At 38.3% G+C, this 22,228-nt stretch overlaps 1 protein-coding gene across 4 annotated transcripts in view; it reads right to left on the minus strand.

The window, feature by feature from the left end:
• Positions 1-22,228, minus strand: part of dlg1 (discs large 1) — a 961,276-nt gene that overhangs the window by 39,562 nt on the left and 899,486 nt on the right. For 3 of the 4 annotated variants that reach the window (XM_067137677.2, XM_067137675.2, XM_067137676.2), the window contains exons 12-14: positions 14,490-14,534; positions 4,956-4,997; positions 4,569-4,718 (exon numbers count right to left, since the gene is read on the minus strand). In XM_067137677.2, coding sequence (XP_066993778.2) covers positions 4,569-4,718; positions 4,956-4,997; positions 14,490-14,534 — 237 coding nt within the window. The remainder of the gene's footprint in view (positions 1-4,568; positions 4,719-4,955; positions 4,998-14,489; positions 14,535-22,228) is intronic. The other variant, XM_067137678.2, reaches the window with a different exon arrangement.

A 22,228-nucleotide genomic window follows, 5' to 3' on the forward strand; every position in this document is an offset into this window, starting at 1 on the left:
AACTGGTTTATCTCTTTTTCAACCTTTGAGAATGTGGCATCTCCCACAGAAAAGGCTACGTAGTTCAGAGGTACATTCTAGGTCAGGTTGGTACCCTTTCCTCTTGCAGATTTTATAGTAAGAGCCATGCACCACTAGAGAGTTTGCAAAATGTGAGCTCTTGATTCGTGCATGTCTAAGATCAGTTCATCATTGCCTCTGTTAATGGAATTATTTTCCTCTCTTTCTTGTAGTAGTCTCATCCAACAAAATGTAGCTGTCAAGCCAAATTTCAATCATAAATCTTCAATTAGGAATATCTCCACAAAAAAGAGGGTTAGATATTTTTATTATGTTGGCAGCACTGATACATATGAAGTAAACTTTTTTAGAAAGGAAGCTGTTGACAGGAATGTTTACTTTGTCTTTCTGGAAAACAAACATGCATTTGAGGCAGAAAAAGCACAAATTGTTTGAAAGGTTGTGCTAGGATGTATATTTTCGAGTTCATCCTAAAATCTTGAAAACTTGCATGATCGGATTCACCGTCCGGCTCCATGGCTAAATGGTTAGCGTGCTGGCCTTTGGTCCACGGGGCCCTGGGTTCGATTCCCGGCCGGGTCGGGGATTTTAACCTTCATTGGTTAATTCCGAAGGCTCGGGGACTGGGTGTGTGTGCGGTCTTCATCATTAGAATTCATCATAGGTAGGGCCCAATCCTCATAGACACACAGGTCGCCTATATGGCTTAAGCTCGAAAGACCTGCACCAGGCATCTTTGGAAGCTACACACAATTATTATTGTTATTTATCGGATTCACCCAGCAAAATTGCAATATTATAATTAGATATGGATAGTGTCAAACCACCTCCGTGGCTCAGATGGCAGCGCGTCGGCCTCTAACCGCTGGATACCGTGGTTCAAATTCCGGTCACTCCATGTGAGATTTGTGCTGGACAAAGCAGAGGCGGGACAGGTTTTTCTCCGGGTACTCCGGTTTTCCCTGTCATCTTTCATTCCTGCAACACTCTCCATTCTCATTTCATAACATCTATCAGTCATTAATAAGCACTTTGGGAGTGGCGACCCCATCGTACTAATAGCCTATATATGATTCATTCATTACATCCCTGACCCGGTCAATGACTGGAAAACAGGTTGTAGGTTTTCATTTTCATTTTCAGTGTCAAAACAATGTTAACTATGGACATGAAAATGAAGAATAGTATTTAAGATGTTCATATGAGAGAAAAAATATTATAACCTAACGATTCTGCAACCGAGATACTTGTCGCCAACAGAAGTTATTGGACTGAGGTCTTTAGTTCATGAGAGCAGCATACATGAGAAACATCTGCTGACAATGGCAATTGTAGGTATTGTGCGCTACAACTTACCATTATTGTAGATCAGTCCATCTAGTACTCAAAACAGCGATCATCTACGTGACTGTTGTTATGGTACCATGCCAACATTTCCTATTGTTGAAAAATAGGCAAATGATCAGATTCACACCACCTGATCGGAATCACCCCATTTTACAGTGCTGAACATAGTATCAAAATGTGTAACACGTCAGTTTTCTTTGAATATGTAAATATATGAAAATAAAACCATGTGTGTAGTATAAATCAAACGCGAATATTTGAAAAATATATTTTCCTTGTGATTATAGCGTTTTAAAAAATTTGTATGCTGTACTCCAACATTTTGTCAAAAATGATGTGAGCAAAGTTTCATAGTTACAATCAAACATCACAGCTCCTCTACCGTGCCATGTGTGTTTGCGTTATCGCTTGATTGTGGCATACACTTAGCATGTCAGCTGCCCACATTAAACCGCTCAAGCCGGTTCGACATGTACGTGTACAAACCTACGAAACATAAGCCAGGAGCCTGTATGGACTGTCTGTTGTCATTGTGAACTTCTAGCATGGCTCGCAGCGCAGGGTATCATTCTATGCAGGGGAGCATCTTCTATGGTAATGCGGCATTGTGTTGGAGTAAAAAGACTGTTTCATCAACGTCGATCGTTGTAAACATGGCAGCGTCCTCATGTGGTCTGTATTTATATAATGCAGCTCTCGAATGCATATTGGGTAAAAGTAGTGATGAGAATAATCCGAGTGATAATGAAAGTGTTAGTCATGATGATTATGCATAGCAGGAAATTACGTGTGATGTAAATAATGATAGTATCATAAGTGAATGCTCACCCAATTGGTAATGAACACCAGTTGATTCAAATTTTATTCCAACAAGAAGGTAATTAGACATTTCTTTACTTTGCATGCCACCTTTTTATATGTAGATACAACATCTGCATGATATGAACTGGCTATCCACTTATTTTGAACAAAGTCAGACAAGTTGTTCAGAAGTTATAGCAATGTTTGTGACAGCATGTAAAATTGTGATATTTTTCTCAAATGTATTACTGCTGTAGGGTAAAACTTCGCCAACTTTTAATACCGGCTTGAAGGGTTAAGTCAAGCCAGCCTAGCAACACTGGACTGGTATCAACACATGCCCAGCTGTGCAGCTCTGGTCTAGCACACTGCTTACACTTATTTGTGCCAGGCTCTTCGTTTTTGTCTTTGCCATTCAACCTCCCTCAGTCAACTTTCAAGCTTTTGCAACTTTGTTATCAGGTTAGAAAAGCCTAGGAGGTATCTTTTATTTTCACACCTTTTATGGACCCTGAGATCTTCATTCCTGAAAAGATTGAACCTCCTATTTCTTTCTTTTGATTAAGAGTTAAAAGAGCATAATGAATTTATATTTCCCTTTAAAACAATAATATCATCTTATATACAAATCATATCCATACTTTGTTGGTTGTAACTACACATACATTGGTATATTCTCACAGCAGTTCTGAGTTCAGCAAGTATAGTACATCACAACTACACAATGATTTCAATATATGCTTGTTCTATTTTCCTGACAAACGGCCCCTGAAATCAGACCACATGATAATAGTATTGAGAGAAAGAAACCAGTAGTTTAGAAACATATATAATAGAATGAAACAAATGCTACTTCGTTTAATAATAAAAATTTACAAAAACAAGTTCTATCATCATCATCACAGACATAACTGTGCTTTGTGTAAACTCTCAAGTCTAGTTTTCAGCAATGAAAATTATCACTTCCCAACAGATAAACACTTCAGTAATGAAGTTTTTTAAATATATCGGTTTTACATCGCACCAACTCAGACAGGTCTTATGGTGATGATGGGACAGTACAGGGCTAGGATGGCGAAGGAAGTGCCTGTGGCCTTAATTAAGGTACAGCCCCAGCATTGGCCTGGTGTGAAAATGGGAAGCCATGGAATACCAACTTCAGGGCTGCCGACAGTCAGGCGTAAAATCACTATCTTCCTAAAGCAAGCTCACAGCTATGTAACCCAAACCGCGAAGTCAACTAGGTCAGTGTAAACAAATACCACTGATCTGCATTCAGGGCAGTCGCCCAGGTTGCAGATTCCCTACCAGTTGTTTACCTAGTCTTTTCTTAAATAATTTCAACCAAATGAGTTGGCCATGCGGTTAGGGGTGCACAACTGTGAGCTTGCATCCGGGAGAGAGAGGGTTCAAATCTCACCGTCAGCAGCCGTGAACATGATTTTCTGTGGTTTCCTATTTTCACATCAGGCACCACGGTCGCTTCTTTCCCACTCCTAGGCCTTTCCTATCCCATCATCGCCATAAGACCTATCTGTGTCGGTGCGACGTAAAGCAAATTGTAAAAAACAAAAAAAATTCAAAGAATTTGGAAATTTATTGGAAATCTAACTTGGTAAATTACTCCAATCCGTAACTCATCTTCCGACAAACAAATATTTTACCCAATTTGCCCTCATGAATTCCAACTTTATCTTCATATTGTAATCTTTCCTACTTTTAAAAACACCACTCAAACTATTTTCATCTACTGATGTCATTCCACACCGTCTCTCTGAACACACCACTTAGTCGAGCAGCTCGTCTCTTTCTCCCAGGTCTTCCAAACTTTGCAACATTTTGGTAATGCTATTCTTTTATCAGAAATCACCCAGAACAAATAGAGCTGCTTTTCTTTGGATTTTTTTCCAGTCCACGAATCAATCAATCCTCGTGAGGGTCCCATACACTGGAACCATACTCACTATGATCCTACCAGAGCCTTATATGCCCTCTCCTTTACATCCTTACTGCAACTCCTAAATACCCTCATAACTATATGAAGAGATCTATAACCTTTATTTACAATCCCATTTATGTGATGAAGATCTTTCCTTATATTAACACTTACAATGATCTCCAGAAGGAACTTCCATACCATCAATGCAGTAATTAAGTATATTAACAACATCCAGAACTTTGAAGCAAGGTAAAATAAACAAATGTTTTTAAAGAAATCATTGCATTACAGCAAATGTTAATTTTGTATGTTTATTTACATACACTAATTAAATGTTCATCCCAATATACTTTTTCTTATTAAAACTGATTTGTTTTATACACCAATCGAATTTATTTCTCTCTTGTTCAAAATGGAATGTTTAATATTAACCATTATTTTAAAAATAAAAAGTACTTACGAGGCACACAGCTACCAAACTTGTCAGGGAACTCTGAGATCAAATCATCATTGACTCTGTCTTTTAATGGACCTAGAATTATCACTGGTCTTGTATACTGAATCTGAAGTTGTTGAACTGCCTCATATGATAAAACATTTTCTTCTCCTCCTGTAAAATAAAATTGCTTGCTGTCAATGTCTTTCTTTTATTACTAGTATTTTCCACATCGCAGACATATTTTGACTGAGATAATGATAGTAATAGGCATGCATGATGTGAACCATTCTGAAGACAAAGGCTTGTAGATGCATTAATTCTATAGTCTAAATAAATTCAGTGAAACAGATATGTCACACAGCAAACCCATAATTTTTTTTTTACATAATAAAACAGAATTCATAATACCTTCAGTGTGAGTATCGTCTTGCGTGTAGCACAGCATGAATGCTGAAACAGAACCAATCGAACATCAACAGGCTTGTTGCAGGGTTAAGTATTCATCCTTGTTCCTCAATTCTAATAAATAAGCTTACATATCACATTCTAAGCCAACAAAAAGCAAGGGACTTTCACATGAAGCTCTCAACAATAATTTATATTGTACATACACTGAGTAACATCACATACACAAATCTAGAAAATGTGGAACAAAGGATGCTATATATTTTTAAACACTTAAAAGAATAACAATAAGATGTTGCTTAAAGTACGAAGTTTGGGACACTGTGACCAACAGCCTCACGCATTTAATATGAGTAAATATCTGGTATACTTGTAAGACAATGCATGTACTAGTATGTAGCCTATATTTTCAACTGATGCACAGATTGGGGGTGGGGGTGGGGGGAACTGTGGCATGTAGCAATAATAAAAATGACCCGAAAAACTACTCTATATTAACAGAGTTCATGCTTGTTCTACAAGAAAGACTCATACAATTTTGAAGATCATCATCATCATCATCATCATTTTCCTTGTCCAGCACCCACCAGGTTGGAATGTTTATGACACCTTTCCATCTTCCTCTACCTGACCACCATTGTTCATCTTTAACTGTACTCCAATCCATGTTTCTTCTTATACTATTCTTGATCATTTTCAACCACCTTAGTCTGGATCCCCCTCTTGCTGTCCCTCCTATCTGGATTCCATCATCAACTTCAACATCCTTCCCTTTTCCATCCTCTTAACATGTCCAAAGAATATAAGTTTACCCCTCTCCAATCTGTTGAGAGAAAAGCTTTTCCACTTCCACTTTTCTTCCTGACATCCTAATTTCTTATTCTCTCCTTTGTCTTACCTATCATACTTCTTAAACCTTTCATTTCACTGGCCTGGATCTTATTATCCTGTCCTTTTGTCAGTGTCCAGGTCTCTGTTGCATATGTGAATATTGGGCAATAATACATCTTATACTTCACCTCTTTACCCTTCATTGGTATTTCCTTCCTCCACACCAGGTTTCTCACACTTTGGTAGAATGCATTTCCCTATTGAATACTTTTACTGATCTGCATGTCAGCCCTGCATCCTGTATCAGTTCACTTCCCAAGTACTTGAAGCTCTCCACAATTTCAAAATATTGTCCCTTTATTTTTGTAATTCCTTCCCTTCCCTCTCTCCTTTAGTCAACACCATTGTCTTGCTGATGTTCATTCCTTAATTTTCAATAATCTCACTCAATACGTCGAATTGCCCTCGTACCTCCTCTCTATTTGCCCCCCACACCACAATATCATCTGTTAACAACATTCATTTACTCCACATTCAGCTTCCTGTCCCCATATTTTACTTTTGTCTCCTTCACAATTTCGTCCATTAATATTATGAGTAAAAGTGGTGACAGCACACTTCCTCGTCATAGTCCAGTTTCATTCCAAAACTACTCTGTTCTCCACAAATGTGTCTGGACAACGCTGCAACAATTACTGTACATTGCTTGCACATATTCTATCATTTGTTCTACAAATCCCTTTTACTGCATTACTTTCCACACTTATGCTCTGGGTACACTATCGAGAGTTTTTTTTAAATCAAGGAATTTTCATCACCATGTCTCTTCCGTATTCCCAATGTTTTTCCATTAACTGCCTCATATTCAAGATGGGGTCTAGTGATTTTCTTCCATTTTGATAGCAACATTGTTCTTCTTATAATTGTCATTCCTACTTTCTTCTCATTCTCCCTTCTAGTACCCTTTACAATATTTTTGCTACCTGAGATAAGAGTGCAACTCCTCGATAATTATTATTTGTTGCCCTTCTTTACCCCAGTCATTTGGTACAGATTTTTCTTTCCAAATACATCTAAATGGCTACATAGCGAATGTAGAGAAACAGGTCCTGCTGCTTTTACCACTTTCATATGCAGTTTATCCAGTCCTGCTTCTTTTACCACTTTCACTTGTTTGACAGCAGTTTACACTTCTTCCATTGTGATTTCACTCTCAAATTCTGTCTCTTCACACTCCACCTCTATCTAATCTACACCCCCTTCTCCCATTCAGGAATTTATGAAATTATTCCTTGCATCTTTTCCTTATATCCTCTGGTTGTGTTATTCTTTCTCCTTCTTCCCCTCTCACCTGCTTTCTTTGCAAAAGTCCATATAACATCCTTTTACTGTTAAACACATCCTCTTCCAACTCTCATGTAAATCTTTCCCAGCATTTCTTTTCTTCACTTAGGTGCTACTTTCTTGCACCTACTTTCCATTTCCTGATACTTCCTTCCATTTTATCCCTATTCCATAATTGACATGCTTTCTTCTTATTTTTCACTCTTTAAGGTATTCTACCACAAGCACACTCTACACAGCTTACAAATGCCTTCTTGAACACGTCCCATTCCACTTCCACACACTCCACCTCAGTTCTGGGTAGGTGTTGTTTCATTTTGGAATTTTTCTTTTACTTCCATAGCTTTTAATTTCTATGCTTTTTATTTCTTTCATTTTCACTATTTTTCCTACAACTTTTGCTACCACTACTTTATGGTGTCCATCAAAGGCTACTTCTAACAAGACTTACATTTAACAACTGTCTATAATTTGCTCTTTCCACCAAGAAGTAATCAATTACTGCCTTTGTCCTTCTTTTCCCATCCATACTTGGTGATCTTTCTGTTTCTTCCTAAAACTATGTATTGCCCACACTTAACCCATTTCTCACACAAAAATCTACCAACTTCTCTCCCTCTTCATTGTCCTGTCCATATCCAACAGGTCCAATTTTTTCTTTCACTCCTTTTCTGTTGCACCCTGCCACTGCATTTATCTCCCATGACAGTTACTTCTATATCCTTTATTTCTCTCTCCAGTGTCTCCAGGAATTTATACATATCATCATTGCATCCAGTCTGGGGTGCATACACTTGGATGAAATCCTTTACTCAATTCTCTGCCCTTAATTGTATCTTTATTAATCATTTATGAAGTCCACTTCATCTACATACAGTAAGCCTACTGATCTAAGATCTTGTTGGCTATTATGCCCACTCCATTCTTTGCCTCCTGTCCTCCACTGCAGTAGTGTGTGTATCCTTTCCTCAACTTCTTTCCTTTTCCTCTCCACTTAACCTCACTCAATCCCATCATAGCTATATTCACCTTCTCCATAAAATCATGCACCTCTTCTGACTTTCCAGCCAGTGACACAAGGTTGATTATTGCCATGTTCATAAAGTTCTCTACTGGTCGCTCAATTCCCACAGTTCCTCCAGCATAAGAACTGAGCATTGCTTCTGGGGAATGATCCAGCCTTTTCTGAGGCTGATTTAAAAGTGCTTTTTTTTCATTTTAGGCTGTTATTACGATGGGATACCTTTGCTGGCAGGACCTAGTGTTTACAGCGCACTATGCCTTCTGGTATAGGCTAGAGAAATTTTGTTACTTTCATAAATCTGTCTCTGTTTTATCCATGGCTTTGACAATAAGAAAGTGACTGAGGTATGACCAATGCTAGTAATGTCAATCCTTATGCAGCCAGTCCCTGCTATGAATGGTGTGAAAATGTTGCTCATAGGGTCAGTTGGTGTATGCATTTCAGTGGGCTTGGCAGACTGATATGTAATAGCAACTCTGGCTCGATGAGGAAAGCAACGGGAAACTACCTCACGCCTCATTTCCCTAGTACGCCTCTTCAGTGATGCCTAGGCCATCTGTGACAGCTGATGGCAGAGCTGTTGAGGATCCCACCAGCGGAATTGTTGAGGGACTGAACATACATACATTACGATGGGACTGCCACTCCAAAAGGCATTTTAGAGCTACTGTCAGCAGGTGATCAGGCTGCTCCTAACATGGAGTACAGCTGCCCATAACCTGGAATCAGAGGCTACTCGATGAGTTTGAGTGTCATTTCCTAAAGTGAGAGGACCATCACCCACCTAAGGAAACTCATCTTCCCAAGGCTACCGGTCACCTTAGGGCATCAGGTTATTTACTAACACCCAACACTTGGTGTTGAGATGCTGGCTGTATGGTCTACATATTATCATAATGGTCAAAAGCACTCAAAAGAAATCTGGTTCTGCAGATAGGAAGATCATGACACCAGTCAGGACACTGATTTTCTTTAAAGAGCTAAATAACGTCTTTGGTGTCTGAAGCGGTAGTCTCTCCAAAATAAAGTAGCAGCAAACAGACACATTTTACATACTCGATGCAATAAACACTATTTACATAAAATTCACAAATGTTAATGTAACAGGCTCATGAAGAGCTTTCTACTCACTCCTAGTTCACATACTGAGAATGAGTTCCTGAGACTACATGACATATGGTTCTATATTACACTTTAATCTACCATACTGTAAACTTTCAAGATTATTCTCTCTTGTTGCACACCTTTAGTGACCCATACCTCAATGTAATCAGTACATAACTTTCTAAATGTGCTCAATATAATATGCCCATATAGTGGGCATGATGCACCTACACTACCATCTACTGGTATTAACGGCAATTCATGCCTCTATCTAGCCCTATTACTACTAAGTAGTCATATAACAATATTACCCAAGTATCTGTATATCTGCCAACACTAAATCTTCCAATTGCCATTCACAGGGAAGTCAAAATCGTGGTACACCTCCAATCAACAACCCCCTTGCACTGAGTACTTATATCTAGGGAAGCACTCTTCCATAATATTAGAACTTCCTTTAACTCTGCCCTCATTCAGCAGCTTTGAAGTACACTACCCAGACTGAGCAATTTTAGTGGCGGTAAAACCAAGGACAAATTGTCCCCACTTTTACATCCTGGGGTATACGAAATTCCCTGTACTTGCGGTAAGGTATACATTGGCCAAACATGCCAGTCCATTGGTACCTGTATCAAGGAACATGAACGTAATATTCGTTTCAACCAGCCAGACAAATCAGCAATAGCTGAGCACGCTCTATCGTCGTGTCATGATGTCATGTTCCAAGATGCTAGAGTTCTTACCCACACTAGACACTACAGGGCCAGGATTATACAGGAAGCTATGGAAATACGTAGAAATCCTAACAATTTCAACAGGGACACTGGCTATCAGTTAAGTAATACCTGGTTGCCAGCCATCAAGGATTTACGTAGGTAGTTCCCTTCCCTGTTCCTTCACTATTGTTATTTCGTCTCGGTGTTTTCCAAATTCGTACGTTTCTCATCGCCAGATGTTTCATTCCAGGCTTGTGTCAATGTCATACACCTGTCAATGTCATGTTACGTACACATGTTATGTAACCCTCTTTGACTGATTATGATGGTTCCGTCAGCTTCCCCTTCGAACGCTAGCACTGTACCGCGTCTGGGGAGCCATCCGGTGATGAATGAACGTACCATTTCCACTTCTATAATAACATCTAAATTCAAAAGCTCATTATTTAAGAAGCCTTTCTCGTGGACAGTAGAGATTTTCTTCTGATGATGCAGAGCACAGTTCTCTGCAAAACGTAAAGAATTTCACCTTATTTTCTTGACACGGCATAAGCCCAAAAGCCCATATCATGTCTATAATGTTAGAGTAGTAAGTGGCAAGCATTTATGAAACTGGTATATGACGGTGCAACAGCATCAAGAGACATGGCTACCATCATGCTTGTCTCCATACCACTTGCGTGCAAATCACATAGTGGCAACATAATGCTAGCTTGGAAATTTGTTAAGAATTCTGTGATAAGAGGGAGAGAAAGTGTGATATATTTTATAAATTTAACTTTCACATAGATTACATTATTACATTTTCGTATAGCATCATGCAGATGCAGATTCATTAAACATGCAGCCATCTTGATTTTTACAGCTGAGTCCCAGACAGGAGTAACGTCCCAGATAAGAACTTCAATTGCCGCTCCAACTTTGGCATAGCTAAACTAGAAAATATTCCTACAGACTGCATATTAACTAAAGTTGTAGTACACGTTTTTAGTCTAACATCCAGAAAAATGTGCAATCAGCCACATAAATTTAAACGGTACATTTATCTGGCTGTTTTAATACAGGCCCTGAAGATGTTGAAAAGTTGGTTATCCTCAATCAGTTATATGAAATTAAAATACCTGCAAGTACATAATAGCTTCACTACAACATAAAGCTCCAAGTTGCCTTTTTCCTTTTCAGCATAACAAGAACATCCTAAAGTAAGATAAAAATAACTTTCAACAAAAATCCACAATATTACAGGAAAGAACACGAAGTTCTACATAATCAACAATTTTATTGACGTGCAGTGACATAAGCTGGAAAGACTAACTACGTCTTCCTGAAATTCACTTATAAGTTTTCAACTTTTATTCCAGTGTTTTTTAACATGCATGGCTCTAAGTGTAGTTGTATTCTGTATTTAATATGTTGTAATTGGAGTGAAATTAAAGTTCTCCTTGGTGACCACAAAATGTGAACATGAATGAAAACACACCAGTGCCACAACAAATCTTAGTAGGGTAGCTATATTAAAATGATCAAATTCTGGGACATGTAAAAAAAAACTCTGAAAGCAAAAAACATAAAATATCAATGACACCGATTAGTATCCGGTATCTTACACTTAATTTAAATCTCCAAAAATTAAAGAAATTTATGTTTCCTCAGCCTTAAAGCTTTACTAATAAGATCATCACTGATCCCCTTGTTCAATTTGATATATGATTGGGCTGTTAATCATTGATCTCCAAGTTTCAGCTCCATACATCAAGATTGGTAGAAAGTAGTTTTTGTACATGGTTTCCTTGCATCATATTGGCACTTTCTTATTCTTAAACAGTCCTGTAATAAAACCCTCCACTTAATAATAATAATAATAATAATAATAATAATAATAATAATAATCCGGAGATGACGGCATCATAGCAGAGCTTCTTAAACATCTAGGAAAGAATTCTCTCCAAGAACTCACACAAATCATACAAGAAATTTGGACAACGGAAAAACTACCAGAAAATTGGACAAACGCCCTCCTCGTTCCACTTCACAAAAAAGGTGATCGAACAGATGTGAACAATTACAGGGGAATTTCCCTGGTGCAAGTCACATATAAAATCCTCTCTGCAGTCCTCCTCCAAAGAACACAGGAACAACTAGAACCACTCATAGGCGAATACCAAGCGGGCTTCAGGCACCACAGATCCTGTGCAGAACAGATACTCAACCTGAAAACCATCTTGAAACTACGACACACAAGAAAACAACCCACAATCTGCACCTTCGTGGATTTCCAGAAAGCATACGACTCCATTGACCGGCAATCTCTCTTCCAAACACTGAGTGAGTATGGACTGGACAACAAGACTCAAAAAATCAGCAGACTCACTCTCACCAACACAACCTCCCAAGTAAAATTCATGGGAAATATATCTGAAAAATTTCAGATAAAAACCGGTGTCTGACAAGGAGATGGACTTTCCCCACTACTCCTTAACATAGCCCTGGACAAAATCATGAGAGAATGGGAACAAGCTCTAAAAGCTCATGGAAATTGGCAACCATTAAGTATGACAAGAAGACATGTAAAAATCTCCTGTCTCGCTTTCGCAGATGATCTCGCGATCCTTGCAACAAACGAACAACAGGCAATCAGCCAAATTGAAACTCTCAAGAAATGCTCAGAAAAATTCGGCCTACAAATCTCCTTCTCAAAAACCAAGGTCATGTGCAACCACTGCAGCCTCCAGAATTTGAACACGAAATTTGGCACAATCGAAAAAGTAACTGAGTTCCGATATCTCGGAGAAATTATAGTACCGACAGGAAAAGAACAGAAGGCCCTCGAGGTCCGCATACAGAAAATGAAGAGAACCCTCGGCCGAACGCAAAACATTTACAACAAAAAATGCCTTTCAATCTTCACCAAAATTCGACATTACAACACTGTGATCAAACCTGAAATACTATACGCGAGTGAAACACTGGATCTCCACAGGAAAACAGTACTCGAAGACATCCTGAAAGAGGAACGTAAAATCATCAGAAACATTCTCGGCCCAAAACTGACTGATGAAGGATATAGACTGCAATCTCGTACAAAAACCGAGGAGCTCTCAAACCTTGCGGCCGACATCAGAAAAAGACGCCTGAAATTTTACGGACACATCAAACGCCTTCCAGAAAACAGACTGACAAGAATCTTACTTGAGGCAACAGAAAACATCAAAACAAATAGGTGGACAACGGAAATCCGCCAAGACCTGGAAAAATCAGGAATCAAAGTGGCCGACATCGCTAACCGAACCTGCTACAGAACGAAAATCAACAAGTGGGAAGTAGAGTCAGAGAGAAACCACAAGAAGAAGACAGGACCTAAGTGGACAGAAGAACGAAGAACCACGATGAGAGAAAAACTGAAGGCTGCCTGGCAAAGAAGGAAATGCACAACTTCTAAGTGAGCTTTGCGTGATCAGTTTTCTGGTCTTTTTCGCATCTAATAATAATAATAATAATAATAATAATAATAATAATAATAATAATAATAATAATAATAACAACAACAATCTTAGATATGAAGCTTCAATAGTCTGTAAAATTATTTCTTCTTCTGGCCTTTATATTCCTTATGCACAGTTTGCAGATGTTTCAAATACATTGCAGTATTCTTTGTCAAGGCGTCTGATGTACCGTTACTCAATCAGAGGTAATCAGTCTCCCCAGGCAGCTAAAATCAACTAAGATAGTGGTTGCTGTGCCTTTCCTTTAAATAGCCTGTCAAACCTCCAGCAGGGCCTCTTGAAACATCTGGAATATACATTTTGCTGCAAGGTGACAATGGCAACATGCATCTCATCGCGTCAGTACAGCATGTTACAATGATGTATCTTGATGTTAAGAACATGTTAGTAATTAATTTCAGTACTGTTTGTTTTGCTGCATACTGTATATATACTAATCTCTGAGGTACAAAAATCCAACAGGGCCTCAGCTTGCCAAAACGACTGCTTCTCAGCCAGATGGCCAGCATACAATGGGGTGCCACGTGGTCAGCACGACTACATCCTGAACTGTATTGCTTGGCTTTCTTGACCAAAATATTCTACATGCTTTATAAATGTAATAATAATATTGTTGATTCATGCCTTCTGTGATCAAAACTGCCCACTGATATTGTAGTCACATAATGTGTACATAAATCTGCCCTGTCTTAAAAACTAGTTACAGCAGAGATGTAGTAGCACTCTGATTCGTGGCTGTAATTACAAACATTGTGTCTATCTATACTTAACAACCATATGGAACTTCCTCAATGAAAATATTACATCTGAATTGTCTTACTTTTCAGAACCTTCTTGTAAAGCTCAAATGCTTGTAGCAAAAAATGTATAACAGCTTGGCTGGCTTAGAAATGTGATTCTATCATAAACTAAATTCTACATGCAGGCATCTGCCTTAGCCAGGTACTGTCATATGTTGTCAAGGCCTAAATGCAGGTACACAACTGAGCCGAGCATTTAAGGTCGGTCTACTTACGTAATGTATTGGAATCCCCGTCGTTGCTAGGAGTAGTAGGTGATGCTACGGGATGCACAGAAAACAGAAAAAACATGTCACAACACAACATAGAGCAAGCCCAATAGTAACATAGCACATTCTCAGAACATGACATGAAATGACATGCAGTTCATTCAAGCCAAGACACCTACAAAAAAGACATTGCAAAGATACCTAAATTCAAAGGATCAAAATCATTTTGTCCTGCTACATATACAGGGCGTAGCAAAACTATACCAACAAAAAGACCAGGGATGCTCTTTTGTGTTATGTTAAGAAAGATGGTGCAATCGAATTGGCAGGGAAAATGTTTCTCTTCGAGAAAACATGGTTCCTTTGTTACTTCCAGGCGCATGATTCAAACTGACAAACTTGCTGTATTTGCTATGCCAGAGAGCCAGCCGCTGCCTGTTGCTGTGCGTCAGAGGAGAGAAGGGAAGAGAGGGGAAGTGGAAGTGCTCGGTGCGAATGCACAAGTTTCTCGTTCATTTCACAGAGTCAATTCCCAGCCCCAGTCGGCAATGTACAGTTTGTTCTGCTCAAACTGACTACTATGCGAACCCTGTAGAAAGAGAAGATGAACTTGTACCAAGAATATAGGCAACTTTCCAAATTGTTCGCAACACACCACACATCCTGAACTGAGTCCAACGGTCACTATTACACCATTGTGAACTGCGCATTGAAGTAGGAGGGGGGCATATTGAACATGTACTGCAATCAAGCCACTGGGCATATTGTTCCCTTCATTCAGTATTTCAATCCATTTATAATGTTGTGAGTGAAGGAATACACAAACGTAGGACAGCAGCACTGCATCTTCAAGCATGTTAAATAATAAAGAACGTTACTGTGACCAACAGACGAGAGAAGAAACTATCTGGTGCATTCCTTGATTGACAAATGTGTTCTTGGAGAGAGAGAGAGAGAGAGAGAGAGAGAGAGAGAGTGTGTGTGTGTGTGTGTGTGTGTGTGTAGTTACGCCTGTTTAATAAACGAACTGTGGATACTGTTTGTAAGAGACCAGGACAATCCTGCGCAAGTCGAACGAGGTCATTTGTGCATACATGCGGAGATTTATCTCTGTCTCCATCATACACTCCACTTCCCCTTCCTCCCCTTCTCTTCCCTGAAGAATGGCAGTGGCTTGTGCTCTAGCACAGCAAATATGGTGAGTTTGTCAATTTGAATCGTGCGCCCAGAAGTAAAAGAAAGGGGTTTTTATTTTTATTTTTGCTTTACGTCGCACTGACACAGATATGTCTTATGGCGATGATGGGATAGGAAAGGCCTAGGAATTGAAAGGAAGCGGCCGTGGCCTAATTAAGGTACAGCCCTGGCATTTGCCTGGTGTGAAAATGGGAAACCACGGAAAACCATCTTCAGGGCTCGAACCCGCTTACTGGATACTGGCTGCACTGAAGCAACTGCAGCTATCGAGCTCAGTTAAAAGAAAGTAACCTCATTTTCTTGGAAAGAACATTTTCTCTGGCATTTTGATTAGTCCATTGTTCTTAACATAACATGAAGAGCATCCCTGATTTTTTCAGTATAGTTCTAATACACCTGTATAATACAATATATCATGCTTAGTAGTTCCACAGACACTTTTGAAGATGACCAAATAATTCATTTTTTAATTATAAAATGACACACTTAAGAAAACAAACTAAAACAAAGCATGTTAACATGGAAACTGAAAGTGAGCTACCAATAGTAGAAAGTCAAAAAAATGAAACCAAAGGATGGCAGACAAAGTAATTGTGGTATAATAATTCCACGTGGCTATCGCTAGCCTTGTGCAGCCCTTGTACAATAGACCCTATGACGATAGTGTGCATCATCTACCATGTACAGGAAACTTCACATTAATATGGTGGAGAATAGTATTGTGCATGGTGTACGAATATTAGGGATATTGGGAACGGCTCAACCACACTTAGTCTCACAGCTAAGGGAATTAACCATCTAAGATTTTACATCCCCAACCTGGTCAGGAATCGAAGCCAGAGCCTTCCAATCCATAGGCTACTACACTGACCATTCAGCTAAGAAGAAGCCACACATCATCTGTGGTGAAACGTGGTGTTTGATATGTACATAAATTTCCAATGGCTTTCATGAATATGCAGTTGTTTAATTGAAACACACACATTATATTAACTACATTTTATGACTAAACTGAAGATTACATTAACCACATGGAAGAGAACATATGTATTTGTTTATTTTAGAAATGAGATTACCAAAGAGTTAAAAATGAAAGTCTAAGCCTACTGAAAAATTGTAAACTGTTTCTCCTTTGATCCAGTGTAGGTCTAGCACTGACCAAACAAATCAAGATTGTCATGAGTCATTGCCACAAATACAGTATGTCCAATGCCAAAGTTAATAACCATGAAGAATCAATTAAATTATTATTTACACACTCATGAGAAACTAGACCTGACGAAGAGTGGAAAAATAAGAATGCAAAAAAAATGAGAAGTATAGAAAGGAATACAAGGAACTAAAAAGTGAAGATGATAGAAAGCACCTAAGGAGGAACAACTCAGTGAAGATGGAGTTGGGTTGGGTTGGGTTGGTTGGTTGGTTGATTGAAGGAAAGGCAGATGCTGTATAAAGAACAATCAAATAAACTTATGGAGACAGGAAAACTAGGTGCACCTCAGAAGCCTAAATGGGAAATCACTTCTAGAGAAAGAAGACAAGGCAGGAACACATTCATTAACTCTGTCAAGGAAACACAAACTATAATGTACTGGAAAAAGAAGATCATATTAATGTTGATGAAATGGTAGATTCAATATAAGCCAGCATGGCAAAGCCATTTCATTTAGCATGTAAAAATGTATTAAACTGGTGAAGTGTTATCCAATTTTAAAAAGAATGCTGTTATCCTTATAACAAAGACAGCAGATGCTGACAAACGTAAAATTTACATTCATCATTATCATTAGTTTAGTAACGTGAAGAAGGACATCCAGCCATAAAAATGTGCCATATAATTTCATTTCGCCTCATCCCCGAGCCCATATCAGGAAATAGGGCTAAGGGGGTAGGCGTACATTATTATTAATTTAGCACCCTACATATGTAAAATAACACTAATTATTTACAGAAGAACAGATAGACATGTTGAAGCTGAGTTGAGTGAAGATCAGTTTGGCTTCAGAAGAAACGTATGAACACACAAAGCAATACCAACTCTAAATCTGATCTTCGACAATCGAATTAACAAGGGTAAGCCCATGCACATGGCATTAATTTGTAGATCTAGATAAGGCCTAGATCTACCAACTCTAAATCTGATCTTCGACAATCGAATTAACAAGGGTAAGCCCATGCACATGGCATTACTTTGTAGATCTAGATAAGGCCTAGATAATATTGACTGGCTTCAACTGTTTTGATATTCTCAAGATGACTGGAATTAAATACAAAGAAGGATGGGTTTTCTACAATATGTACGAAACTCTACAGTAGTGGTAAGAAATTAGGGATGTGAAAGAGAAGCAATTAGCCAGAGAAGAGTGAAGCAGGGTTGCATTTAATTCCTCCTGCTTTTGAATGTTTATACAGAAAAGGAAATCAAAGAGAAATGTAGACAAGTCACACTTAAAGGAGAGGAAGTCTGATAATTACTGATGATATTGTAATTTATCAGAGTCTGCAGAAGAAACTGCTAAATGGTATGGACACAATCTTGTAGAAACAGTGCAAGATAAAAATGAATAAATCGTAATGAAAGTAATGGAACAATCTAATAAAGTCAAATGTTGCAGGAAATAACAAAATACAAAATAAACAAATTATGAGTCATAATGAAATTAATGAGCAACAATAACCAAGTGCTTTATACAAACCTGGACATTGGCTACCTAGTCACTGCCCCCCAAATAAGAAGGGGCCCACAGTAGGGTGACCAATTTCTTTCCACTCCTCCTCTATGTAACTTCAGAGATCTCATGAGAGTCTGTGTTTCAACATGGTTACACAGTTGGTTACTATTTCTAACAATGTTAATGTTTTTGGCTTTACGTCCCACTAACTACTTTTACGGTTTTCGGACACACATAGGTGCCGGAATTTTGTCCCACAGGCGTTCTTTTACATGTCAGTAAATCTGCCAACACGAGGCTGACGTATTTGAGCACCTTCAAATACTACTGGACTGATCCAGGATCGAACCTGCCAAGTTGGGGGCAGAAGGCCACTCAGCCTGGCTTGTGAACAGATGTGAAACTAGGGCAACAAGATGTCAGAAGACAAAGGAAAAGCAATAAGCCAGTGTGTACAACATGAAAGAATGGAGTTCAACGACAAGGGTATTTTTAAGCATTCAGAACTGTGGGGGAAAAGTACGTGCACAGAAATAGATTATCTTCAACAGGATAAAAAGTTTATAAATTAAGATGGTGAATGCAGTATTCCTAATAATGAATAATCCTGGTCATGAAAAATAGTTGCTCATTAGTTTTATAAAATCTTTGCAAATGAATGTACAGTAGTTCCTTTGGTGGTAGTTTAATGATGGCAGAAGTAAGGAAGATATAAAATAGACTAGACAAAGAAAGGAACATCTCCCTTAATAAAAGAAATTTGCTCACTTCAATCACAGATATGCATATTAGAAAGACTCTTTGAAGACTTTTGTGTAGAGTGTGGCAAATATGGAAGATAATGTGGACAGTAACTGGTGCAGAAAGGAAGAGAAAGGCTTATGAAAAATGTGGTGTTGCAGAAGAATGTTGAAGGCGAGATGGATAGACCTGATCACAAATGCAGAGATAGGCAACCAAGATTAGTAGGAAGCGAATTTGGCAAAATCTGACCCAGAGAGACTAACTGACTGATTTATTTTACGTCCCACTAACTACTTTTACGGTTTTTGGAGATGCTGAGGTGCCAGAATTTTGTCCCGCAGGAATTCTTGAATGTGCTAGTAAATCTCCCGACACGAGCTCACTTGTTTGAGCACCTTCAAATACTACCAGACTGAGCCAAGATCAAATTTGCCTAGTAGGGCTCAGAAGGTCAGAGCGTTTTCTAAACTACTCAGCCCAGTGATTGATTGATTGATTGATTGATTGATTGATTGATTGATTGATTGATTGATTGATTGATTGATTGATTGATTGATTGATTGATTGATCAATCGATCTGGGACTTGTTCTTGTTCAGTTAGTTTTAGAGGGAAGTGTAGAAGGTAAGGCGAAGACATCAATATGATTAATAGTCCACCTCCGTAATGATACAGAGATGACCAAATTCCAGGTCAAGACAAATTTAGCAACACCACAACTGAGTTGCAGTATACGCTGTATAGCATTGAAAGCAATAGAACTTCTGCAAGAAGTTGGAATGTAACTGCATTAGGAGCCATCCACTGTACAGTCTCCTTGCTTGGCTTTCTGTGACTTCTTTTTTACTTATGGAAGTGAGGAAAAGCTGATGTACCATCAGTTTTGGAATTCAGAGGAGGATGTTTTATCATACAAAGAGAATATTTTACCATCACTAACACAGTGCGGATACAATTTTACAGCAAACGTGAAGAATACTTCATGTGATAGTCTCAGAAAGCTGACTTGAGGGGAAGGTTTCAAAATTCTTTCATAATGTAACTCTATCAACCTTTCAATGTAAATTTTCAAACAAGTCTAAGGACTTTAATCTAACTTAGGGAATAAAGAGTGTTAACCCTCTTGTAATTTCCATTCAACTTTGTATTGGGGTGATTATGATTTTGTAAAATGTATCTCTTCTTTTTGGTATTTAGTTATTTCTCTCCATCTAGTCACATCTCTAGTATACGCTTAGCCTCTGTAACTTTGGGCCATAAGCCCATAGGGTTTTTACGAAATGCCAAGTGTATTTCAAAGGAGTGCAAGTGTTCGCCTCCTAACATTTTGGTTTTCAGCCGATATATTAAATCTTTTCTTTTTTCACCAAGGCCAAGTAGAACGGGCACTTACTGCACCTGTTAAAGTTTAACTTTCATATTTAAATGTACCTTAGGCTGTCGAACGAGTAAGACAGTGAAAACTGTTTGTTTTTGATCTAATGTAATCTGTAAATTATTGTGCACTTGATTGTTTTAGGGTTTCCCAAATCATTATTGTTATTAGAGCTGACGAGCTCACCTTTGTCTTTCCAACTATTATTTGGGTTGTTGTTCATCTAAATTTGTATTCAGAAAAAAAGGAAAGAAATATAAAATATTTAGAGTTTTAAATTAAGCTTTGATCTTTTCTCTGTCCACCCATTCATGCCCGCACCTTCTTACACCTCTGTGCTCCATGGAATACCTATAACAATTATTATTATTTTGTACCTTCTTACAACGTGTTTCTAAGAAACCATTTCCCTGTAATTGAGTCTTTATCCACATAAACCGTATCGGGTCTTTTCCTCGTTGTCTACAACATGGCGTGTGAAGACCACACGTAACAGTTTTAAGGAACTATGCTTCTGTATGTATCAACACCTGCAAGCCTAATACAAAGCACTTTGAATAACTAAAGAATATCTGTAACCAGCCAGCAAGTAATAGGGTAGGAATATCAGTACTGCCTCTAAACTGTTACAAAATTATCGCTCGCGCCTGCGCAGGAGTGCACCTTTAAAGTGAGCTGCTATGCTTCCTAATCTCCGTTAGCCAATCAGAAACTCCCTACCCTTTCCTTGATTTCGCTCAGACAGTTACTTTTGTATTAGGGTCTCGGGTGGAACATAATATTTTTGGAACAGCTTGCACTGATGGAATAGGATACAGTATCATGTTACGATATGCAACTCCCTTCTAGAAGATAGCAGCCATGGCCTTAATATACAGCTGCAGCATTTACTTGATTTGAAAGTGGGAAACCACAGAAAAGTATCTTAAGGGCTGCCAACAGTGGAATTAGAACCAAACATCTCCCACATGCAGTCTCATAGAATTAAACATGGGAAATCATGGTCACTTTTGTAGAACAAAATGGAGCAAAGAGACACTGAGAAATCTATCCCAAAATTAAAATAATTTATAACTAGATGAAAACCCTACCCACTTTCATTCTTGTAAGAGCCTAATTTATTTTCATTCATTAAGTTCAAAGAAGTAGTATCACACAGCAACATTAAGTAACATTACAACTGGATCAAGTATTCATGCTGCAGGTACAAATTTCCTCAAAATTAGAAAGCAATACAAAATATCTGGTCACCTTTTCAGTAGGTTAGGAAAATTACTACATTTAGCAACAAAATAACTTCAGAAAAGAACTTTATTGTTTTATGTAATCATTAATTTCAAAACTTCTCTCCTCCTAATATGAACATCTTTAATTTATAGAATGGTTACGTAACTGCCTCTCATGCACAACATTAAGTGATTGAATCCTGACAAAGTCAACAGTCATTTAGGATTAATTACATAAAAGGGAATCCCCTTCTTGGGGTTAAGTCTGACATTCGGTATCACTTCCATTGTTACCAAATGTAAGAAAGTGAAATATCATCACCATCTGTATTATTACATATAATTTAGTAAAAGACCATGTTAAAAATTATGATCGTATTCAATAATTATCCATAAACACATACAATTCAGCCTGATTTCTGCTCTTCCAGAGAATGGAAATTTATGCCATAGACTAATTCCACACAGTAATGGTAAGCAAGTGTCATATGTGTGGAGCATGGAGATGACTATTTCTAATGTCTTCTGTTAA

Source organism: Anabrus simplex, chromosome 1 (assembly GCF_040414725.1).
Source record: "Anabrus simplex isolate iqAnaSimp1 chromosome 1, ASM4041472v1, whole genome shotgun sequence".
NCBI lineage: Eukaryota > Metazoa > Arthropoda > Insecta > Orthoptera > Tettigoniidae > Anabrus > Anabrus simplex.